Genomic DNA, 25,147 nt, shown 5'->3' with positions numbered 1-25,147 from the left:
GAGTAAGGCGAGAAATAACAGGCGCACGCTCCCATAAAGGGAGACAGACCAAGAAACTAGGATCGCGTTTGTAGACTCAGCGGGATATTTAATCTGTCCAGGCATGCGGTACACTGGCACATGATGACTTGAAGTAGAACCAGACTGTGGATGTAATTTATTGGCACAAGGTAAACGCACGCGTATGGCTCAGGATCACCATGCAAGAACGGCCTCCTTGAACAAGCACGGACGACTGGTTGGCTCGTGGTAGTGTGAGTAGTACAGCGAATTCGAAGGCATTTAGTTGACAGATATTTGGGATTATCATGTTTGCACGTTGTAAATTAACGACGCCGAAATCAGCTGTTGCGGCGCAAAACTGAAAGCACTGCACCATAACTGCACTGCCTTTTCGAAACGAAAGTAGCTCAGCCATGTTGTGGCTACAGCCGGCTAGGTGCTTAAGTTGCCGTAGCCATAGACAATTGGCTTGCTGCGCTTGGTGAGCTAGGCAGCTAGGTCTAGGTCACTGTAGCTAGGTAAACGAAACGTCACTTCGAGCGTCGTCGTACTGGGACGCAACCTGTGACTGTGTTTACTGACAGACAAGGCTTTATACTGTATCTACGCAGCTTTTACAAGCTGCCCAAAGCTTCAAAATGCCGGAAAGAGGGGAAGGTAAGTGCTTTCACGTTTCTGACGGATGTGTTCGTTTTCACTGTCAACCGAAGAGTCTATGTTTTCATGCTTTAAACTGAGGACCACGTTTGCAGCTCGTTGATCTGCGTAAACTCTGCATCTTGATGCAGACAGAACCATCTTTTAGGCCCTGAAAGATGTGATTGCGTCCTCTGCTGTGGCGATGTACGATGCTTTGCAAGTAGTGGCCACGGCATTTGTTTCGGTACTTGCAGGTGGTGAATCGTACTCCAACCCGATCGCTCCTCCGGGGCTGAATGTGTCGTCATCGGAAAGGTAATTAGTCGTTATGGCATTATTCTTGCTGTTATGCCGGTCCATATAATTGTGAAAGAGCACTGATGTTGTGGCTACTATGTCGTCGAATCCAAAACCCTTGTTTGCTTCGTTTAATGTAGCCATCATCCGATGACCAACGATGACTTTCGGAAGCTTATTATGACACCTCGAGCGACGCCTCAGGCGACGCCGACACCAGCGAAGGAGGAAACGCACCGGTAAGACATTAAGCATCTCGACATATTACTGATGGCATTGTGAAAGAGCACGCTGCGCGAGTTTAGTTAAAATGAGGATGAGTATGGAAGATGGATACAAATCCTTCTTCCGCACTGCATTGTTTGCTGCATCTAGGCTGCACTGTTCCAAAAGTCCTGTGCACACACTGGATTTGTTGGAGTGACAGCAGCTTTATTCACAGTAGATGGGCTCATCATTGTAAAGCAACCACTCTAAGCACTAACAGTATCTTCTGCAACACTTTGTGAACTTACATTTATAGCACATCAATATTTTGCAGCTTGATAAGTTCATAGAAAACAGTGTGTGCCTCTAACATGAAAGAAGATCTATAAGCATTACAGTGCTTCCAACTGCCTGTGTGCTCAGGCTGCAAGATGCTGAAAAAAAAAGAGCTTCACATTTTGAGCATATAAGCTGCAGTGTAAAAATAGGTGCACTGCACAAGTCCAAATGCAGTTCTCTTGGTAGAGCAGTCCCTTGCAAATTACAAGGCCAAGAGATGACTTAAAGGTCAACTACAGTGTTTTTTACATCTTAGGTTTTACTGAAATCTTTATCGTGTATGCTCCACTATTTTTGGTCCTTTGTACCAAATTTCACAGCCGCAAATCAGAGTTTCCCATTTTATGGCTTCAAACAGGATTTCTATGGGCAACCCTGCATGTGCAACATCACTTAATGTTTAGCCGCCAACCTTCACTTTGCTTTTGCCGAAGGACAAAGCTTTGTGCTTGCTTTTAGTCAATTCAGACAAAGAACAATCCCAGCTTTCTTTAACAGTCATTTGTTTAGCCAAACCACTGGAACGGGTTTGTGACCATATCTGTGGCATCATTGGCCAGTCTGTCGTGTCATCAACACTTGGCCGAAACCCAGTTTCAGTTTTGGTTCCTTGGCCTTTTGCTTTTAAGATACTGGTACATGGTATAGAAAAACTGCTTTTTTTTTTCTGGAGAGAGGGGACCCTTGGGAACGTGATTTGATTATCAGTTCAGAATGTTCAAAACCCCTGGGTTTGGACGTTATAAAGCTTATCAGTTTTGCTATGTGTTACCTTGATAGTTATCATACTAAATTTACAATGTCCATAAATAAAGATGGTCATGTGGTGTTCATGTTGTTTTGATTTTCTCATCAACAAGTTGGAAGTACTAAAATCTCAAGTAAATCTGGTGAAGAGCTCATGTATTAGTTAGGCTTTTTGAAGTGCTGCTAATTAGAATAGTGCATTTCAAAAGTGTGTTTTGGAGGTGACAATGGCACAGCTTCTTAATACATGTTTGGCTCATATTTATGACATGTGTGGAGCTGGAAGTTGCTCTGACAGCTTGGTGTTATTGGCGTTTTTGCTTTGATAATTTTTCATCACTTTGGAGAGCCATCTCAGTGGATGTCATAGTTCACTGTGGGAAATGTGTCAGTCAATGCTAAGCCAGCTTTACCTCAGTACAGGACAGTGTAGTTTGGATTAGTTACCCTTTTCACATTGTTAAACATGTCACAATGAAGTATTATATATATCTGAACTCTTGCTTTCCATTTTTCAGTAAACCAGCACCTGAAGATGATGACAAAGGCGACCAAAGGCGCAAAAAGAAGATGTGAGGAGAACAGTTTGTTTTAACCCCATTACCTCGTTTCTCGCTTTGGTCTGTCTGACGTTTTCACATATTTTTTAGGTTTTATGCGTCACTCAAGAAACAAGAAGAAGACAAATTGGCCGAGCTAGCAGAGAAATACAGAGACAGGGTAAGCCTGCTGATATTCATTGTAGCCAGGTCATAAGAAATCTTGGATTCATATGTTTAGTTCATTGTGATAAGCCTTGTAACTTTGGTTGCTTTACTAGGTCTTCAGTTCATATTGAAGAAGCTCAGTAGTGAAATTCAGTAGTGATTGGTTAATTCACATTTTTGTTGCCTTTCACAAAGTGGCATTTAGTAAATGACTGAAGCTGAAGTGAAAGCTGAAGTGTGCAGGTACTCACAGAATGCTAGAGTGTGGTCTTGTTTTGCACTCGGGCCTGAAGGGGAATTGAAATATATGGAACAAAGCAGTAGGTTTCAATTACAGAAGCCTGTCCTAATTATAGTCATCATTTTAAGAATTTTATTGATCCTCAAAATTCACCTATTTGCTTCATTTTGTCAGAGCTTGGTTCCTGAGCAAGGAAGGTGGTATCAAACAGTCCTTGTAATCAGGTCACTTGTGGTAAATGAAGCTGGATCAGTAATAGAGGAATGCAGCATAGCATTGCTGTATTACCATTGCTGTATTACCATTGTGAAAGTTTCAGTTGTCTTGAAAGTGACCTTTTCAGGCAGATAACTATAATTTTGTATTGCGTCTTGTCTCAGTTTTAGTTTATTCAGACATATGACCCATAAGCAAAATTTTGCTACCCTGAGGGGCTTAAATAGACGTAAATCAGCCATACTCTGTTATCCAACCTGTATGATCCTGCGAAGGCTATTTTTTTTACTGATAATGACAATGACAAGCTCTTTAGGGTGCCACAAGTCATTTGGTGTGCAATAAATCCATTTGGACATAGGTCTTCATTTGTTAGGACCACTGTACTTGAGATCCTCTTTCTTGCTAACCTAATGTTGTGATTAATTCAAGGATTTACGAGCATGAAAAATATTCCTGACCAGTGTGCGCAAGGATGTTGTTAGAGCTGTTTATAGTTTGAAATGTCTTAGAGTGTTTGCACCGAATCAGATTACATGTTGTGCAATAAGTGGTTTGGTTGAATAGGTTGAAGTTTTAAGGGACAGGGGAGCATTGAGAAGGCATGCATGTTTTTTTTAGGCTGTTGCTTAGTTAACACGAGACTGTGAAACCTGCAGGCTCGGGAGAGAAGAGAAGGCGTCAATCCAGACTACCAGAATGAAGATCCCATTTCATCGACAGCAGGCTACAGGGCTGTCGCACCAGACGCTAAATCGTATGTTTTGAGCTTGGCATTGTTATTATGTGGCTATAAAAACAAGAACATTGCAGATGTTTGCTTTTTATGAGTGGGTTCAGTATTAACAGGGTCAGGGAAAGAACTGATCAGGTCGCCAGATAACAGTGTACAGTGCCTTTTAGCATGACAGACTGGTGAAGCTCTCAGTGTATTGCATTAATGCTGCCATTGTCACCAGGGGTCTGGATGCTGCTGAGCGTCGTCGTCAGATGATCCAGGAATCCAAGTTCTTGGGTGGTGACATGGAGCACACTCACTTGGTGAAAGGTCTCGACTACGCTCTTCTGCAAAAGGCAAGAGCATTTTGCACCAAAGTGTATATATTCACATGTATAAAAAAAGTTGTGCGCATTTTTTATTTCCTCAGATTGATAACAATGTGCCTTTTAAATGACATTGCCCAGGTACGGAGTGAAATCTCCAACAAGGAGAAAGAGGATGAGGAGTTGGAGCAAACCCTGACTCGACACAAGTGAGGAAGTCTCCTTCCAGCTTAATTGACTCTAATAACTGACCCTAGGAAGTTCTGCTAATTTTGTCTTTCATTTGCACCGCTTCCTTTCAGCAAAGACGAACCGCAGGAGGAGGAAATGCAGTTCAGAACCGTTATGGGTGCGAATCTTTCTTTCTCTCAGTCAGTTTGCATAATGTTGGCATTGCACTTTCTGCAGTGCGAGCTGTTTGTGCATGAATATGGAAGCTCTTGTAAACATGTTGTAAGCCAGCAGCTTTCCTTATATTTCGCATTTTGTTTATCAGGTCTAGCTGTGAGGTGAAAATAGTTTTCCGTGAGAGAGTAGTAAATTTCAGAGGTGCAAAAAATGGGCAGTTGGGCCAAAGCTGAGTACTGTTCCCATTTTTCACCCTTGTGATTTTGTTTTGGCACTGCCTCTTCCTCCTCACGAATCTGTATTTCTCCCTTTGTATATAAGGGAACAATTTTGCTTCCAAATGGAAAAGATGCAGCACAGTAGTTTTTTGCAAACGAAGGTAGGCGGAGGGGATAGATTCAGTACTCAGCCATACAAATAGAATGTCTTACTGCACGTAATACTTGTATGCCCTTAGGAGTTGCTAGCAGAAACAGTTTGGGCTAGTTGGTGAAGATTCAACATCAAAAACCTAAACGCAGCCGATAAGTGTGCTCTGTTTTTGATCATATAGCTAGGAGAACTCACTGCATGCATTATGCCTTTTTCTTTGAATTACCAGGGCGCAACATCTACCGGTTGCTGTTCCGACCGCAGAGGATAGAACGCAACGATTTGTTCCTACCCAACCGGATGGCATACATTATCGAGCTGGATGATGAATATGCTGACAGTGACATCCCCACCACACTTGTCCGCAGCAAGAAGGACTGTCCAGCCCTCGAGGCAAGCCTCACCTTGTTGGTTCACTACTCTGGTTGAAGTAGTTAGGCTTATTTGCTTACACATGCATGTTCTTGCTCAATATTTGACATTGTAGTAACTTGGCATTATTCTGAAATTATTTGTGTGATTGTTCCTTCTGGTAGTTGGTTTCGCTGATTACACAATAGCATAATCAATATGCGTGGATTCTTGCTATTGCGCTTTCAGTAACCAAGTTTCCAGCTGTTGCGTGGACTTCTTTTGTATAGAGCTATATGCACTGCAATTTTGTTTCTACATGGTTTGGATAGGCATTTATGCTGCATGCATACACATCGCAATTAGTTCAGCAGGGTGGAAAAAGCTTTTAGTGAAAGAATCCACTTGAAAACTGCTTTATAACTTAGTCACTTGTTGCTGGTTTCTATTCAGTGAGCTGCCTCGTAAGCTAGTACTAAACTGAGTGCGTTTTACTTTTCACACTTTGCCCCACAGAGCCACACCACACTCACAACCAACGACATAGTGATCAACAAGCTGACCCAGATTCTGTCATACCTGCGTCAAGGCATGCACAACCGCAAGGGCAAGAAGAAGGGCAAGGGAGCTGACAAGTCGGCTGGACCTAGCAAGGCAGTGGACGATGCGTAAGAGCCTGCTTGTTTCTCTTTTTCTCCCGCAGGCCTAACAGTTTTCATGATTCATGCACCTGAGCTGCTGTTTTAAAAACATAACATTCTCAAAATGAAAAGAGAAGTTGGCCATATAGGTATGAGCCCACAATACAGAAATTTCTTTCTTGAAATTCAGGGTTTTGACGGAAACCCGTCTTGTTGAATATTTTTGTGATAGAAAAGCTTCAAGTGCTGGCCAGTGATGTCAGAGCTTGAAGCTTTTCCACAAAATTTCTGTCTTGCATCAAAGAGCATCTCTAGCATTTACATTGCCATGAAATTCCGAGCAGGCGCCCCCACACATGCAAGTGCTCCCCCCCCCCCACCAGCTGGCTCCATGCCCTTATTACGCACCGCACCCAGGCAACACTGTCCGGCCCCATCCAGTCCAAGAATCCAGCTGAATCTCAGCTCTCAAGAACATCACAAACAAAAATGCCATCCTGATGGCACTGACTGGACCAGGTGCACAAATGTCAAAAGCCCAGAGGCTGATAGACATTGTCGGTACCATCACGAGCGGTGCACGTGCCAAAAGAGCAGATGGCTGCTGTCTAGGCGGGAGCTGCTGTCAAAATGAAATATGAAGCAATCGCTAACATAGTTAAATGGCACGCTGAGAGAAAATGTCGGCAGCGGCAGCAAAGCGTTGGTCAATTTGCATTGGTGGTGGAGGCGTAGCGATTCTGCGACGGTGCGCCGTCTCAGCGCTTATTGCTAGGCCTGATTAGCCTGATCAGAGATAAAATTTAAAACCCATTGGCACTGGGGTTTATATATATATATATATTTTTAGGAAAAATTTGTTTTCACCGGTGCCATTCCAGAATAGGTGCCACTTCTCCACCCTCCCCCTGTTTGGCGGTAACTTCGACTTGCATGAAGGGGGCGCTTACTCGCAATTTTACGCTAGGTAGCTGCGCATTGTTTGATGCTAGGCATAGAAATTGAGCCGTGAGAGATCTTTTATTGTTGTAACGCCATCAAAATGCCTACAGCTACATGCCAGTGTGATTCAACTATCGAGTGCTCATGAAGCCAATTTTAACGTCGCAGAGTTAAATCCCCCACTCTACAGAAAATGCAGCATTGTCTGCGTTGTGACTAAAAAATCATGGGCATGCTCTGACAGGTGGTAATTAGTAATTGGCATGACTGGTTGGTCAGTGGGTTGGACATCACGAGACTATATGACATTGCTGGAGCTGCCAACTTGGGCTTCGTCATTAAGACGGGTTGGTAAGATGGGAACCAAATCTTCCAGAACCCAAGAATGATGAGCAGGATGCTGCTAGGCCAGTCAGACTTGTCCATATGGTTTGTTAGTGAAGATTTATAGGTTTCTATGTCACGTGGTCTTTTAAATACCCTAATAGCTTATGACCATATCCTAATAAGCATGTGTGAGATAGCAGAGACGCAAATTAGGGGTTAGATATTAAGAGAGTAGCAAAGTGCATGCATACGCTAATAAGGATCCATAGGAGGAGCTGCAGTTAGGAGTCATTTATGCTACCATGTAGCACCCATGAAGGCAGAGCTTAAGTGTCCCTCCACTTTTTTACTTTGCTCAGTTTGATATAATGAGTATCTCAAGTGGCTTTTGTGTTTTTTTTTCCTCTGCATGCCCACTCGTGCGGCAGCATCTTTGACGATGTGGGTGACTACGTTCCGGAGGCCGTGCCCGAGAAAGCCAGCAAGCACAGCAGCCGGCGGGGTGAGGGTGAGCAAGAGCGGGAGCGCAAGCGGTCGTCCTACTTTGAGAAGCCCAGCCTGGAGGACGAGCGTGCGGCCACACGCAGTAGTGGGAGTGGCCACCGGAGTCATGACACGCGTTGGTCCAGCGCAGCTGAAGCCCCCTCAGCTGCTCAGCAGCGCGAGGATAGTGGTCGTCTTAAGGCCAAGCTGACCAGCAAGCTGGAACGAGACTTACCAGAGAGCTATGCTGAATGCTACCCAGGGTGAGTGCTCGTAGTTGCCTTCAGTCTAGAGCAGCCATATGTCATGGCTGAGATGTAAGCATAGCAACAGACAGGCAAGCTGACGTAGGATTCTAGCAGACTTTTTATTCGGTGGACTTGTGTCGAAAAAGAAAGGAAAGCAACTCAAGTGTTGTCAGTAACAACGTGTGAACTGAGCAGTCATCAGGATGAGAATGGTTAGAGTTGGAATGTAAGGTACCTAGATGACCTGAAATAAATATGACCTCCATACAGGCTGTCGTGCGTGATCATAATTGTTCCAAAGTGGCTACATTACCTCTCATGCTGCTGTCAGAAAGTGATACGGCCAGTGCCAGCGGCAGTAAATTGGGAGCATGAGCAAAAAATATAACAAACCGTCACGGAAGCGCAGAAAATATTAGGTTGTACTATATGCTCTTACTGTCTGGCTCAGTTCAGTCATGGCTGCAATCATGTGACTGAAATTAATTCTGTGGCAGGGTAAAGGAAATAAAAACTTATGTTCCCACTCGTGCCACTAAGGTAACAAGACTGACAGAATATATTGTTAGAAGCAAGCTCTCAGTGTCAATGTGACTGTAGTGACAACCTGAATGTTGGCAGGAAGCAGGAACATGAATTATTTCGACCACCGAACACTGTGCCATTGTGTGTACTACTACTGGTGCATGTCCCAGCTGAAACAGGAAGGAACAGTTGCAATAAATAAAAATGGAGTTATGTAAAAACATGATTGAAATATACTGCACTTTGTTGGTCGTGTATGAATACATCACTAAACAATTTCATTTAATTCTTTGCTTGTACCTTTAATGACATGCACTGCATTTAAAAAAAAGTTATCTAAAAGGAGTGAGTCTATAGCGACTCTATCAAAGCATAAGACTTGGATATCCCTTCTTCATGGTATTTGTATGACAGCAAAAATTGTTTGTTGGACTGATATTGTTTGACTCTAAGGAAATTCACAAGAATCTTTAAAGTTAGGTGCCTGCAATTATTATTTTAGCAGAGGAACTCGCTAGTTAGTACAGTACAAGTTGGAATACTTAGATTGGTTTACTTTTGTTAGAAATGGTTTCCAGCTGCTGTCAGCTTGTTTTATGGGAATTGTATGCTATACTACAACTGTTTGTGCTTTTGGCTCCAGTGCCAATTATGCATTGCAGAAAAGAACACTTCTGATGGATCGACTTGGCATAATTTTAAATATTTATGGTTGGAAGGGTGGAAGCCTTGCGAAACAAATTTATTTATTTCACGGTGTATAAGTACTTGGTCCTGTGTTTTGCAAGCTTGCCCGATTGCTTTAGTAACATATGAGAATAGAACAGAAAAGGAGTTGTATGCTTTTGCTGTGAAGGCATGTCTGAGAATAAGATCACAGATAGCCAGAAGGTGGGATTGAAGTGGGATTATTCCACATCTCAGGATCGAGGGGTGGCCTCATTTTGCATTTGTGCCTAGTATTTCGTGCTACACTGTCATGTTCATTCTGTTCTCATTGTTCATTGCATTATAGACGTCTATCACTGCTGTCCTTTGTCACATGCCTCCCTATAGTTTAGTTCTCGCAAGAACATAGTCAAAGAAAGCTGAGAGTACAAATTAACCAAAGTTGCTATTTTGATTTAGCATTTTCAAATGCATTGAAAACGATGAGCTGATCAAATCTTAAGCTTTTGCAAAAAAAAAAAAAAAAAAAAAAACAGTTGTGCAAATACAAATGATCTTGCTTTATGCTTCCTGAATCTGAGTGTGTTGCATGTCAACTGTAGTTAGGTTGCAGTCACTGAAAACTTGCAAAGCAGCAGATACCTGATCTGATTTCTTGTGCAGTGTCTAAATTTAGACTGTTAACTTGTGGTGAAAAAGTTGCTGGTGTCACTTTGGTGCTCTCCAAGGAAATCACTAAGGCTTGCTGCCAGGGCATCTTCACAGTTCACGCGCAGAAATGATAAGCAGCTGCAGCTTGAAATTAGTTGTTGGATAAAAGATGAAGCATGCTGCAGCTTTGTGTTATTGCTGTGCACTTGCATGTGCGAATATTTGTTACGTTCAACGTGCCTTACGCTTTTAGTTTCCATATTCTGATATATGGACAGTCTTTATCATTTTAACTTCCGTCTACACATTAGAAAAATGATGTGCACTCATGGGCATTGCTGTTTCAGACCTCTGCATTTAATTTTGTTTGCGTGCGCAGTGCTCCTGAGAATGAAGATGCTGTGGCAGACAGTGACGACGAAGTGGACTACACTAAGATGGACCTCGTGAGTTAATCCTGTACCCCTTGGTCATAAGCAATCTCAAGAAAACCAAAGGCAGTCAAGGAGAGTCATCCGGTGTTAGAATAGATGGTAGTAATGGTCTGGACGATTTACGGGTATTATTTGACTAAGTGGACTGGCTGAAAGCATACTTGTTGATGAAATTGCACTGAAAACTAAGCAGGTGCTTGCTTGCTTGCTATTGCATCCTCTTGGTTCTTCTAAAGGCGTGTTTGCTGGTAGGTGGACTGGGTTTAACATAATCTGTGGCCGACCACCTCTAATACTCACTGTTTCGAACATATTTCATACAGGGCAACAAGAAGGGTCCCATTGGTCGGTGGGACTTTGATACACAGGAAGAGTACAGCGAGTACATGAGTCACAAGGAGGCTCTGCCAAAGTAAGCACTTTTGAGACATGCTCTTCTTGCCATAAAGCATTCATCATCATCAGCCTGATTATACCCACTGCAGGGCGAAGGCCTCTCCCATATCTCTCCACTTAACCCGGTTCTGTGCTAGCTGCATCCACTTGACCCCTGCGAACTTCTTAATCTCATCCGCCCACCTAACTTTCTGCCGCCCCCTGCTACGCTTTCCTTCCCTTGGAATCCAGTTTGTTACCCTCAGCGACCATCGGTTATCCTCTCTTCGCACTACATGTCCTGCCCATGTCCATTTCTTCTTCTTAATTTCCACTAGAATGTCGTTAACTTGAGTTATTTCTCTGACCCACTCTGCACGCTTTCTATCTCTTAATGTTACCCCTACCATTTTTCGTTCCATAGCCCTCTGGGTTGTCCTCAACTTAAGTAGAACTCTCTTGGTTAGCCTCCACGTTTCAGCCCCATAGGTGAGTACAGGCAAGATGCAACTGTTGTATACTTTCCTCTTGAGCGATACCGGTAAGCTGCTAGTCATAATCTGCGAGTGCTTGCCAAATGCGCTCCATCCCAATCTTATTCTTCTTGTTATTTCCTTTTCATGGTCCGGATCTGCGGTTACTACCTGTCCTAAGTAGATATATTCGCCTACTACTTCCAGTATTTCGCTACCTAATGTAAACTCCTGTTCCTTCCCGAGGCTGTTGAACATTACCTTAGTCTTCTGCATATTGATTTTCAAGCCTACCTTTCTACTTTTCCTGTCTAGGTCATCAATCATTATTTGCAGTTCATCTCCCGAGTTGCTTAGCAAGGCAATGTCATCAGCAAATCGCAGATTACTGAGGTATTCTCCATCTAGCCTTATCCCTAACTGCTCCCATTCCAAGTCTCTGAACACTTCCTCTAAACAAGCTGTGAATAGTACTGGGGAGATTGTGTCTCCTTGCCTAACACCTTTCTTTATGGGAATTTTGTTACTTTCTTTATGCAGAACTATGGTTGCTGTGCAGCCACTATATATATCTTCCAGCACTTTCACGTACGGCTCGTCTACCCCCTGATTTCGCAATGCCTGCATCACCGCCGAGGTTTCAACTGAGTCAAATGCTTTTTCGTAATCAATGAATGCTATGTATAAGGGCTGGTTATATTCCGCGCATTTTTCTATCACCTGATTGATGGTATGGATATGATCGATAGTAGAGTACCGTTTCCGAAACCCTGCTTGATCCTTTGCTTGATTGCAGTCTAAGGTTGTCCTGATTCTATTAGCGATTACCTTAGTAAATACCTTATACGTAACAGACAGTAAGCTGATTGGTCTGTAATTTTTAAGGTCCTTAGAGTCCCCTTTCTTGTGAATGAGGATAATGTTTGCATTCTTCCATACTTCCGGTACCGTCGATGACACCAGGCACTGCGTATACAGGGTGGCCAGTTTTTCTAGCACGATATCCCCTCCGTCCTTCAGCAAATCTGTAGTTATCTGATCCTCTCCAGCTGATTTCCCCCTTTTCATATTTTCTAGTGCTTTCTTGACCTCATCCTTCGTCACTGGTGGAACGTCTGACTGTTTTTCCCTACCGCCAATCTCATTACGGTCCTGACTACTTTGGCTACTGTAGAGATCTGTATAGAACTCCTCGGCTACTTTGACTATCTTGTCCATATTAGTGATGACGTTGCCCGCCTTGTCCCTTATCGCATACATCTGGTTTTTGCCTATGCCCAATTTCTTCTTTACCGCTTTAAGGCTTCCCCCGTTCTTTACAGCATGCTAAATTTTCTCCATGTTATACTTCCTTATATCGGCCACCTTGCGCTTATTGATTAGCTTTGATATCTCGGCCAATTCGATCTGGTCTGTTGGATTGGAAGCTTTCATACTCTGCCGTTTCTTAATCAAATCTTTCGTCTCCTTAGACAGCTTACCGGTATCCTCTCTAACTATCCTACCGCCTACTTCTGCCGCGCACTCAGTAATGATATCTCTGAAATTATTGTTCCTTGCCTCTAGGGTAATGTCGCCATCCTCAGTTAGAGCTGAATACCTATTCTGTAGCGAGATCCTGAACTCTTCTGCCCTCCCCCTCACCGCTAATTCGTTGATGGATTTCTTTCTTACTAATCTATTGCATTCCTTCTTCAGATTTAGGCTAATTCGGGACCTCACCATCCTGTGGTCACTACATCGAACTTTCCCGATTACCTCTACATCCTGCACAATGGCGGGGGTTGAACACATTATGAAGTCGATTTCATTTTTAGTCTCTCCGTTAGGACTTTTCCATGTCCATTTCCGGTTCTTCCGTTTGCTGAAGAAGGTATTCATGATTCGTAAGTTATTGCGCTCTGCAAACTCAACTAGTAACTCCCCCCTGCTATTCCTAGAACCAATGCCATAGTCACCTGCTGCCTTGCCTCCTGCCTGTTTTTTCCCTACCTTGGCATTGAAGTCGCCCATTAGTACAGTATACTGCGTCTTTACTTTTCGCATTGCCGATTCTACATCTTCATAGAAGCTTTCAACTGCCTGGTCATCATAACTACATGTAGGTGCATAGGCCTGTACAACCTTCAGTTTATACCGCTTATTAAGCCTAATTACGATGCCTGCAACCCTCTCATTAATACTATAGAATTCATCTATATTACCCGCTATATACTTATTGACAAGGAAACCTACCCCTAGTTGTCGCCTCTCTGGTAAACCTCGATAACACAGTACATGCCCATCCTTCAGTACAGTATATGCCTCATTCGGCCTCCTAACCTCACTAAGCCCTATGACATCCCATTTCATGCCCTCTAGTTCCTCTAACAGCACTGCTAAACTAGCTTCACTAGCTAGGGTTCTAGCATTAAACGTTGCCAGGGTCAGTTTCCAATGGCGGCCTGTCCAGCGGAGCCAGGCTTTCTTAGCACCCCCTGCTGCGGCACAGGTCTGACCGCCGCCGTGGTCAGTTGTTCCGCAGCCGCTGGTGACTGAGGGCCGAGGTTTTATGGAGCTTATCATAGGAGGTTGTGGCCAATTACTGCACCAGGGTGGCCAACTCCTGTTCTGGTGAGGGAGTGCGTTGCCGGAGGTGTTCACCGGCATCAGGTCGCACCCCAAACCTGTATATGCAATTCCATCGACACGCGGATTTTTTTTTTTTTTTTGTCATCCGGTGGAGAATTGCGCGGCACCGGGATTTGAACCCCGGTCCTCTTGCATGCGAGGCGGATGTTCTACCGCTACGTCACCGCTGCTCTCTAAAGCATGTAAAGCATTCTGCAAGCCAATTTTTTATGCCTTTTTATCGTTCTGTGTGGAGGTGCATACATCAGGCTTGAACGTTGGTAGCACATTTTCAGCAGAATGTATTGTTGTAATCTTGATCAGAAATGCTCTTTCTATACTGCATGTTTTACAGGTGCAGAAGCCGAAGGTTCTCAGGTTGTGGATTGTGCTTCAGTTGTTCGAGAAGACTTTCGAGAACAATATGGGTGTAGGGAGTATGGCTGAAACAGTGTGTGAACCAGTTTGTTTCACCTAGGGTTGAGTGTAGTGTCACTTGCAAGATGCGGGGCAAATACTTACTGATGTCTGCATAGAATTACAGTGACAGCTCGTTAATTCGAACCTCGATAATTCAAATTTTCGTATAATTCGAACTACACTACTTGGTCCGGCCAAGCTCCATAGAGATCTGTGTATAAAAAAACCCGTTAATTCGAGCGCGTGTCGATTCCACTACGAATAATTCGAACTATGCGCCGTCGCGTCTGGGCGGCTTGGCACACATCACGCGTCAAAAAAAAAGTAAAGAAACACCTCCCCGATCGGAAGGCATAATTAGAAGCTGTGCACGTCCAAAACGGGCACAGAAGATGGAACCAGGTAAAACCATGGAAGAGTGGGTAAAACTTAAATGGCGCTATGACCGGCGCGACGACCGGCAGCGTTGGAGGGAGGGGACGGCAGCCGCGGCAAGGTCAGTGCATGGCCGCATGGGGGCGGCTGCCTGCTCTCTCTTCTGCGCAACCTCCGTAGCTCGCAACTAAACACTCGTTAATTCCAACCCTGTTAATTTGGAAATAGGGATAAGTACTATCGGCGTGGTCCCAGCTAACGCCCATAAAAGGCTATGATCTCAGATGGGCACTATGGGTTAAACTTTTCTTTTTTTGCAATAGCCATCCATCCTTCCACCCATCAGTGGTCAACAGCCAGCACGCGAGTCAGCCGCGATCATGACGCTGGCTTTTAGCACCGTTCATTCCGATGATTGGAGTGGCAGTAGAAGGCGCCTGCCTCAGTTGCTCATAGCATGATAAAGCGAATGTACTGAAAAGGAGGTTTGCACAACCGTACAAGCGCTGGCACTTTGCCAAGTTCGCTTCCCTCCCCCCTGCCGGAGCTAAAGTCAAAAGATAAACACGCTGTTATGCTGCGCAGCATCTTGGCGCACTGCCAAGAATTGTGTTGTGGACCGTATGCACTGACTGCCGCCTTTATTTTTTTTTTTCAGATTCGTAGGCACAAATCAGGGCTGGGTGGGTTCATTATGCGAGTTCGTTACTGACTAAATACAGTACATTTACCGTAATACAAATGGTTCTGGTCAGTTTTTTCGAGGCCATTCGAGCATCGGATAATTCGAACTTTTTTCCCGGTCCCGTGAAGTTCGAATTAACGAGCTTTTACTGTATATGATGTAAATAGCGTTTGCGAAGCACAGTTTTATGCAATTTGCCCTTTGGAGTGACTGTTGACAAGGTTTTTGACATGTCCCACAGGTGTAGTCCCCTAGTATTTTCAGGCTTAAAAATTACACATAATATAAAGCCATTCCTTATTATTCAGCCACAAGAATTTTTGTTGTTGCTCCTGACTGAGAAGTACTACAGACACAGATGTTGCCATGTTTAGTACCGCACGTTTCATACTGATGACCGGGAACTGTTTACAGGGCTGCTTTTCAATATGGTGTCAAGATGGCAGACGGTCGTAAGACTCGTCGTGCTGCTGGAAAGAAAGACGACAAGGCCAAGCTTGACCGTGAACTGCAGAAGATCAATCAGGTAATGCAGTGCGTGCTGGTTATCAGTCGGGCTCTGTTGGCGTTCAAGTTTTTATCACATATCTTTTTCATTTCTTGCAGATCATTGCACGCCGCAAAGCTGAAGGGGACGGTTTTGTGGGCCTGTAAGTACTTTGACGGTGGTGTGCTTAGTCCAGGCTAGCATATGGTGTAATAAGTGACTGGCTTTTCTCTTCTTTCGCATCCAAATAATATATGCAATTATCCCCTTCAAGAGCTGCTTGCACATATATGCATGTAACCTGAGCACTGTCAAATGTCTCTAATTTTCTGCAAATGTGGACGTTATAAAGTGCCACTGAAGCATGAAAAACCTCATGTTATAAGATACTGGATTAGACATCGGACATGAACACAGCACTTCATTCCGTTTAATAGATGATTAAGTGTTCTACGGTAGCTCTACTATAGCTACAGTGGTCGCCATTTTTTGTTTGCTTGTTTCATAAGTGTAAGTGCTTTAAAGCATGTATATTTATTTTAATTTCTTTGGATAAAGTTGAAATGGTTATGCTTACCTGATACCTTGAAATTGGTGCTCATTCATGATGTGAATATATGAGGACCTGAGGGACATTGAATAATTATTCACTGGGGAAGGTTAGAATTTCTTCTGTGCAAACCTAGCATTTTCCTTGAAGAAATTTTAAATTATGAAAATTGTCCCTTGACGAGATCCTAGTTTATGCTTTAATGATTTATTCAGGTACAGAACCGCCGCATATTGATTTAATCAGGAAAGCATGCATGCAGGCACCGAATAGTTGATTTTCAGTTTGAAGCAAATATGAAGCGAATAGTTATTTTTTTCCTATAGTTTCGATGCGGAGTGCATAGTTTAGAATTGATGCGACTGGTTTGTGGCAAAGAATGTAGTAAGAAACAAAAAGGCAGGTCATTACATTAGTATATGTTTAAAGGTAAGTTTAAAATTTTTAGAATTTAGAATAAAATAAACAAAATAAAAATTCACACTTTAAAGTTTTAATAAGGCAATGTTCAAACAGCAGCAAGCCAAAGTGCATTAAGCACCGTAGTCTCAAGCCTTTGCGGAAATTTCCGGTGTCCTCCATTACAGCGTTCTCATAGCCTAATTCACTTTTGGGATGTTAAACCCTATAAACGAAACCAAACTTTGTATGTTGGTTTTTTACATGCTGCTGATTTTAAATATAAAAGCTGCTGACATATTTCATATTTTTCGGACATGATTCATATTATAAACTTGTGCTGCATCGAGTCACGCATCCCACTGCGTTCAGTGAGTGTACAAGCATGGCTGAAACTTCTAATGTGTTGAATCTGATGTCGCAATTTCTCTGACTCGATCTGCTCATCGTATGGTTACTGTATATTTGTCCCATTCATACAGCTATCGGATGAAACTACAGCTTGTGTCGTTTATTACGTGAAAACTGAAAAATGTCAGCCAATGCGCCATCGCACATGCGCCAGAGGATGTGGTACTCGCGGTTTCTGTCATGCATTGCATAAACCAGCCTTGTAAAGTTACGTGTATCACTACTCAGGATGGAGGCACATTGTCGGCATGGGCCAGAACAAGCCGCGAGGAGATGCGAGCACACCCTTCCACACCATCAGATGTGCCACTGTGTGAAGGCATGAAGGGCCCTTATTTTTAAGAGAGCAGGTTTAAATTATTATTCCTTCGAGGCAAGCACTTTCGTCTAAACATGCGAAGAGGTGGTAGAGAAGCGCAGGGGAGCCGTGCCTCTTTGGGAAGATTTAAACCGACAAAGAATGTAAAATAATCTATGCCTGCCTGAAGCTGACTTCCAGCGACACCACTGCTGTAACACCCAGTGCCAACAGAGCGCTCACCCACTCACCTTGGTCAGGGTTGTGTAGTGGTTCTTATCCATGTTATTATCTTATTATTCCTAATAAATTTTATTATTATTATTATTATTCATTATTCTTACCTTTTTGTCATCTTCGTCTTTTGGCCTTCAGCACAGTTTCTGCCTTGGCATGCTTGCTTTCACATCCGGGTCTTGCCTTTGTCCCATCACGTGCACACGCCAGCGGAAGTGCAGGACACTGCAGCTGGCGAAAGCCCAGTTTGTAAACGCAGCTATAGCGCAAAGTGGTAAAGTCATGCGGAAGTCACGGAAATGTCAGAACGTAAAACTGCTGACTGCTTCTTCAATAGTTTATTTTCCTTAACTTTAAAACTTCGAAATACTCAAAAATATTTGAAGTTTCCAAATCCTGATACAGTCGAACCCGGTTATATCGAACCCGGATGTATCGAATTTTGGTTATATCGAACTCACGGAATATCTTCTTGAAAATCCCATGTAAAAGTATAGGAAAACCGCGTCATATATCGAACTCAATTTTACCGGTCGTTCGATATATCGAACTCCGCACCACGCACTGGAAAGTGTGCCTTCCCCAAAGACGATCGCGTCACCCTTGGCCGTTTGCCGCGTGACGTTTTCAAGCCACGCGCGGAAGGAATGAGAGGGGACAGTTCTGGACACCGCGGCGCCCATTCCCCAAAGGCGCGCGCATCTGCAGTTATCGTTTCCCGCGCACCAACACATGACATTTGCAAGCCATGTGCGTGGGTGTGCCCATTTTTTTGCCGAGCTATCTCTCTCCTTCAGCACGCGCTACGCATGCGCCAAGCCAGTTCAGCCCATTTTCAGACAGACGTCGGACACTTTCTCCAGCGTGTGTTGCGAACCCTCTGCCCGCGGCGGCTGACGTGGCTATGGCGCCTGCGAACGTTAAGAAGCGGCAGCTCTCTTTGTTTTTTCTTTTTTTTTTTTTTTGCGAGAGTCATTTTTTCTTATCGTTATGTTGTACGCGCGACATAGCGTAAGATATGGCGGCTGCGGACGTTAAAACGCGGCAGGCTTTTTTTTTTTCTTTTCTTTGTTTTTTTTTTTTTTTTTTTTGCGGGAGCCGTTTATCTTTGCATGTATGAATCGACGGAAGCACGCGATCTGCTGCTGCGATCATGACGCCCGCTCCAAGCGCGGCGTGATAAATCGAACCAGGCTTGTGCAATCAAGCCATCACGGGCACTCTGCCAAGTCCGCTCCCCGTCACCGGAGGAGCTATAGAAAGATAAACGCGCCCTGATGTTATCGCTGCGCAGCATCTGGGCACGCTGCCAAGAAATGAGCTGTGGATGCGACGACCGAAACGGAGTGGCGCGGGCCATCCACATGCAAGCGAAAACGCTCGCGATTTCTGCCACAGCGACACAGAAACCTTGTATTGAGCTGTCGTGGTGGCTCGTGGTGGCTCGAGCAGCAAAAGGGACGCAGTTCCAACATTGAAATTTTTCGCTCTGTCGCTGCCGCTGGTCGCTGAGATCGCTCAATCGCTTGCTTGTGAGCGAGCTGGTCTTAACGCATTTTTCTTTTTTTCAAAATCTCGGGTGCAAAAGTGGAGAGTGGGTTCATTATGCGAGTGGGTTGATTACGCGACACATGCGGTATCGTTTTTTGGCATCGTAAGTTCCGTCACGAGCCGTTTTTTGTATATCGAATTATCGATATATCGAACTATTTCGCGATCCCCTTCGAGTTCCGATATATCCGGGTTCGACTGTATTCGCTTCAATCGAATACTGCATTATTCGCTTCGATATCCAACACGTTTGAATATTTGCACAACCCTACATACCTGGCATATTATTTGTATAGAAACCACTTTTGTGTTCCTTGAAATAATCGTGGTGTTTGTGCTTTCCAGCAGCACTAACTTTTTAATATCACTGTCAAACACAAAGAATGTTTTGCCACTGTGGTGTAAATGAAGAGGGGTTATATTGATGAAATCAGTCTGATAGTGTTGGACAAACTAAATATTTTAATTTTAAATTGGCACTGGAAGTCGCATAGTATTTGGTGAAGCAGGTTTCTGTCCTGAAACATTTTAATGCAGGAATGCATTTAACGGCTACATATTCAACTTCCTTTGTCCGTCTGTCCTCCCGTCCATCCATAGCACGTGGAAATTACTAAGTTAGCTGGGTCACTTACATAGAAGAAAAAACAAAGTAAAAAAAAACGAAATACTAGGATTAAACCAAAATTTGTCAGAAAACTTGCTGTAACGAAAAGAAAATAATTGAGCTAAAAATAAAACTGGGTTAACTTGAATGGGACGGGAATTCAACAAGGCCCTTCAGATTGTAAGACAGGCATATTACCCAAGCCATGAAGGCTTGTTGGTTCAAGCTGAATAAAGGTGGACCTGCGTAATGCACGATGCAAATGGTGGGACTTGATTAGATAATTTCGTTCCACTCCGGAGCAAAATTATAGAAAGCACACGATGTGCAAGATAGAATCTTGGCCTTTTATAAAAATGAATACCATCGTGATACCCTTGAAAAGGTTACTTTTCATCATTTCATATTGTGCAGACCCTCAGAGGGTCTTTCTTTATGATGCCTTTTTTTTTGTCCGAGCACATGCTCATAGCTTCCCTTGCACGCGTTCTTGTCTGCGCTCGCACGTGCTTGCAGTGGCCGCAGTTTTCCTGGTTTGTGATTACTTTTGTGTTTCCAATTGGCTCGTTGTGGGCATAAAATGGCTATAGATATTTGTGTGCCAATGCTGAAGCGTTGTCATTGCTTGCATCCGCTAGACCTACATCACCTAGAACACGTGACACAATTGGATAGTAAAAGAACTCAAAACATTGCTTGTGCCAAGACGTTGCTAAGAAGTGAGGGTTCTTTAGTCATGCATGCTATGTCATCGCTGCTGTCATGTGGGTGCCTACAAGAGAGTGCGCAAACGTTCGTTCAGTGGCAGCCTCCTTTGTCTGTTCCTTGTGCATGCATCAGATCAGAACTTTGAATGAGATGAATGCATTCTTGCTGTAGGTTAGTCTAAGTGTGGCATGCATTGAACAAATATTTTGTATTAGTTGCATATTCCCACCACCACATGACTCAAGCGCCGTTGTGCCTAATGTCGGCGGTATTAAGTGAGCCATATTTCTTCTAATTTGTGTTGTATCTCTCTAGCACTTGTACACCTTTTTCTCTGTCCATCATTGTTTCTTGAAAAATGGTGCTGCCTTTATGTTGACAACAGAGATGAGAGAACCCTTATAGCAATGCTGTGCACACCAGAGTATGCACAAACATATACTATATAAGCATGAAAGGAATGCAACAATTGCAAAGGCTGTGTTGTGAATGGTGTTTACATTGTTCAGTAAAAATATCTGTAGGTTGGGCTATATCTATTCCGTTCTTTTGCCATATGTTTACGCCACATTATTCACCAACACGAAATTGTGCTCTTGTATTGTTTTCAGTATAGGGATACTAAACAATGAGGGCTTGCACATTGAGAAAAATTCATAGCATGTGCTTTTTGCTGCATATTAAGTAACTCCTGCACAGCTAAGCACTTTGTGCACTAAGCTTTTTGTTTTGCTTAAAATGTTTGTTTTTGCACATTTTCCCTAGGTCTCAGTACATATTTTTTTCAAGTGACAGCAGTGTGTCTGAGCAGATATGAGCAACATTACTGTGAAGCATACTTTTGGAACTCAACAAAAGACGCCAGAGGGGATGCTCAGATGTGGAGTGTTCACAGCAGCCATTTGCCATGGTTTCATTTTTCACTTCCTTAATTGGTCCTGTTTTTTTTTTTGGCACAAGCCCTTTCACGGGTGCTAAAAGAAAGAAAAAAAAACCTGAACACATTGGAATAGGGCACCCAGACAAGTCATTTGGGGAAATGGTTTCACCTACCTTTTACTGATGTATGACTCTCACTTATATAAATGTCCAAACACATGATCTGACCTACACAGCTGATGGTGTGCTGGCTACTCACTTCATAGTAAAGGACTTGTTTTCTGCTTGTCTTCTCCTTCTTACAATATCAAGGTTGCAAGTGTCTAGCCATTAGGCCCAGTAGCTGCACATTGTAGTCATAATTTGTGACATTTTTTTACAGTGGCTATTGTTTTCCTTACAGTGGCACACCAGAATACAAGAGGCCGAAATACTGAGAATCCAAGTATCAGTGTTGTTTCTTCAATCTCTCTGTGAAGAGTGAACCAAGAGTCTTAGTGTCTGCATAAACTGTGCACCTTGGTCTGTACCCTACAAAACATTATTCAGCCTAGCAGTCCACATGTTCACATCGTGCAAAGTACCTGCACGTGTGTAACGTTTGTATAGGCATGCACAGGGTCATTGCTGGGATTTAGACTCTAGAACAGCGACTTACCCAGTTTAATTTCTCCCAGCACTGCACAGCTTTGGATGCTAAACAAGAAAAGTAACAAGACCGTCTTGTAAAAAGCTATATTTTGTTGCTAAGTGTTTACCTTGACTGTACATTAAAAGAGAATAAAAAAATTTGGCATGCAACTGCATGTGCAGCCACTTGCATGTATACTAACATTTTCTTGCTCTTTTAAATTCTTCTGCACAAAGAGATACAGAGATGTAGCATGTGGAATTTGAGGGCAGAAATACAGGCGAGTTGTCAGGGCTGCTGAAAGGAAGACTTAAAAATTGTTGATATTTAATCTTCTCAAAAAGGGCTCAAAAGATCAATGCAATGATTTTCTGGTTAACCACCTGTAACATACAGAGACTATCACACACTGTTTCTAGATGTTACTGGTAACTACTGGTATAGTTACTAGTCCTGTGACATAACCGTGTGCTAGCCGCGTTACATGTTCATGTGCATTGCAAATTTGGTTGCAGTGCTTCCGAAAGAATGCGAACCTGGATCAAATAATTGCCAATATTTCTCAGTAGTATGTGGACGAAATGCGACATTGTTCCTAAATGTCACTAATTGAGGAAATTCTATTTTCCAGTTGCAGCATGTTGTATTTTGTAGAATTTAGTCAACAGGTTCGGCTTAAATTTTCTCTTGTTTGGTGCTTTAGTGTGTATGCCTGGGTCACAGTAGACAATATGGCCAATGCAGATTGTGGAAAAAAAGGATCACAGTAGATCCCTGATTGCTGGCTGCTTTTGCAACAGACATGGGCTGCACATATGCCATTAGCCCCTCAGCAATGCTACCATAGTAAAATCTTATTAATTCGGTTTTTAAAAAATTAGGAACAATGTTTGAAATATTGAATGTCATTAAAAAAACTGACAAAATTTCCTCTGCACTGTCTGTGGTGCAGCGAAGCATCCTCAAAACGTGACTTTCCAGCACACTCAAAGAACGGAGTAAGCACGTGGGTGCGTGCTTCCGCTGTTCGCACATAGTATTCTTTAGAATGGCTGGACACCATCCTGAAATGAAACTAAAGGACCATTGATGCTGTAGCAGCTCTCTCTCTAGATGACGGGAGCAGTGGAAAAAAAAAGGCGGCACGTAACTTCAGCACTCCCGCTTGTTTGACTCAAAAGCAAAAAAATAGAAACCTTTGGTTCAGTCTGCATTTGACGATTTCAGGTAATATCTCCAAACAGCACTCTACAATCCAAAAACTAGTCTGAAATGGCATGAATGGCTGGTGGACGCACCCAATGGCAGTGGCAGGCTAGTGTAAATTTGAGAGCAGTGGAACTAAAACTGCTGCTCCAATAATGCATAGCGGCAAATAACGCAATAACAAATTCTGCATGGTCACTTTTGTTGAATTTTTGTGGCAATAAAGGAGTTAGGGGTTGCATATTAGGACAATGATACCTGACCTTGGCTTCCTAAATTCGGTCCTAAATCCGGATAATCACAAAAGACCCGGACACTGCAGCGCCCATGGCACCAATCAGGTGGCCGTGAGCTTGGGAGGGCATGAGCTCATCAGTGTTGACAAAATTCACTCAACATGAGTAAATCGTTCCTCTTTTTGGGAACTCCTCCGATTGTGTCTGGTATGCGATTAGAAACCCATGGGTAGCGAGAGTTAGATACCCCTGGCTACGCTAGGTTTCGCTTGAAAGTAAGACATGGTTTACGTAACGTGCGATGAGGCGAAAGCGTCAGTTGCGCGATGGTCTTAAGCCCTCCACCACGGCATTTTCCATTTTCACCCCCACCTTCCTCCTTTTCCTTAGACTCTGTTAAGGTGCCCGCAGAGAATTTGACAGATACTGCGCCTTTTCTTTCCTGTAAACCAATTCAAAACGCCGCTGATGCTTCTATATGCTGTGTGATGTGGAGTTCGAGGAAGCGCCAAATGAATGGCGCCGCACGGATGCCTGGATCGAACGCCCGGCGGGGTGAACTTTGCCTGGTGACGTCATCACCAGTCGGGATGTCTTAGCCAGTCATTATCATTACTTATGACTATTTAGACTAATCAGTGCTAATGACTAGCTAGTACTAATTAGTCATGGCTAAATAGTCAAGTAATGACAAGACTGGTTAAAACGTCATCACATGATGTTATCGACTGTGACGTCTTAGACAGTCATTGCCATTATTTATGACTATTTAGTAGACTAATTAGTACTAGTTAGTCTACTGCGGTGCCGCCAGCTGTGCTACTATCATCTTCACGATGGAGAAGAATTAAGATGGCCACGTTGTCATCTGCACTGACACACTTCAAGCAGTACGCTTGCTCCGACGTGTCAGCCGTTGCGCCAAAATGTCGACATCCACCAGCTTGTAGCGTGCATCTCGCAGTCAGTACGTATTGAGTGGGTCCCACGGGACCTGCTGCCTTCCCAAAGTCAAGCAGATTTAGCGACTCGCCTTGTGAACCAAGACTCATGAATGCTGTGGCTCCTTGAAGTGGACGACGCTACCCTCCTTTTGTCAAAAAAGGAGCACCTCCGGTGCTGCACACATACTCTTATTCTTTCGTGTGCGATATCCCTCCCCTGCGGTCTCACCTGTGCTGAGGAGGTTGCGCTTAGGAAGACCCGGGTCGATGTTGCCCTCACACCAGCTGCCACAAGGACGTGATCTCACTTCAGACACATATCCCCGCCTAGGGTGTTCGATCTATAAAAATGAAAATGTCGAAGCAGACTATTACCACTTGTTATGGGACTGCCCAGCACTGAAACTGACGATAATGGGCCTTTCAGAAAGCAATCCTGCCTCATATATCGCTTGGACGCAGGGGCCTCATCATCGCTCACTCCTGGACTTCATAAAATTAGCACACCTTCTTCCATTAATTTAATCATTTATTCATCCTTCATATCATACCCTGCTGACGCCCTGAGGCAATAAATATTGTTACAAAAAAATTAGGATGCGCTACTCACGATCCCAGGCGTGGCGCAGTTGGT

The 25,147-nt window shown here is 43.6% G+C and overlaps 1 protein-coding gene across 1 annotated transcript; it reads left to right on the top strand.

Annotated features, from left to right (window-relative positions):
- The first annotated feature begins 492 nt into the window (after positions 1-492).
- On the top strand, positions 493-22,328 carry beag (IC cytokine homolog beag). The gene is made up of 17 exons (XM_084602156.1): positions 493-660; positions 897-957; positions 1,080-1,178; positions 2,751-2,804; positions 2,883-2,952; positions 4,056-4,153; positions 4,356-4,470; positions 4,582-4,649; positions 4,743-4,789; positions 5,390-5,553; positions 6,028-6,179; positions 7,850-8,167; positions 10,377-10,443; positions 10,755-10,843; positions 15,784-15,895; positions 15,976-16,019; positions 21,900-22,328. Exons 1-17 carry the CDS (start codon positions 642-644, stop codon positions 21,931-21,933), a joined length of 1,611 nt encoding a protein of 536 aa, XP_084458282.1. The 5' UTR covers positions 493-641; the 3' UTR covers positions 21,934-22,328.
- Positions 22,329-25,147: the final 2,819 nt, after the last annotated feature.

This window comes from Amblyomma maculatum, chromosome 4, assembly GCF_055883805.1.
Source record: "Amblyomma maculatum isolate TAMU_Amacu chromosome 4, ASM5588380v1, whole genome shotgun sequence".
NCBI lineage: Eukaryota > Metazoa > Arthropoda > Arachnida > Ixodida > Ixodidae > Amblyomma > Amblyomma maculatum.
This window is presented reverse-complemented; position numbering and strand designations above follow the sequence as displayed.

Excerpts from the sequence above, each read along its gene's own strand:
- beag (XM_084602156.1), top strand. Across the intron at positions 2,953-4,055 it reads CAGAGAAATACAGAGACAGG|GCTCGGGAGAGAAGAGAAGG; the intron begins GTAAGCCTGCTG and ends TGAAACCTGCAG. Across the intron at positions 4,154-4,355 it reads GTCGCACCAGACGCTAAATC|GGGTCTGGATGCTGCTGAGC; the intron begins GTATGTTTTGAG and ends CATTGTCACCAG.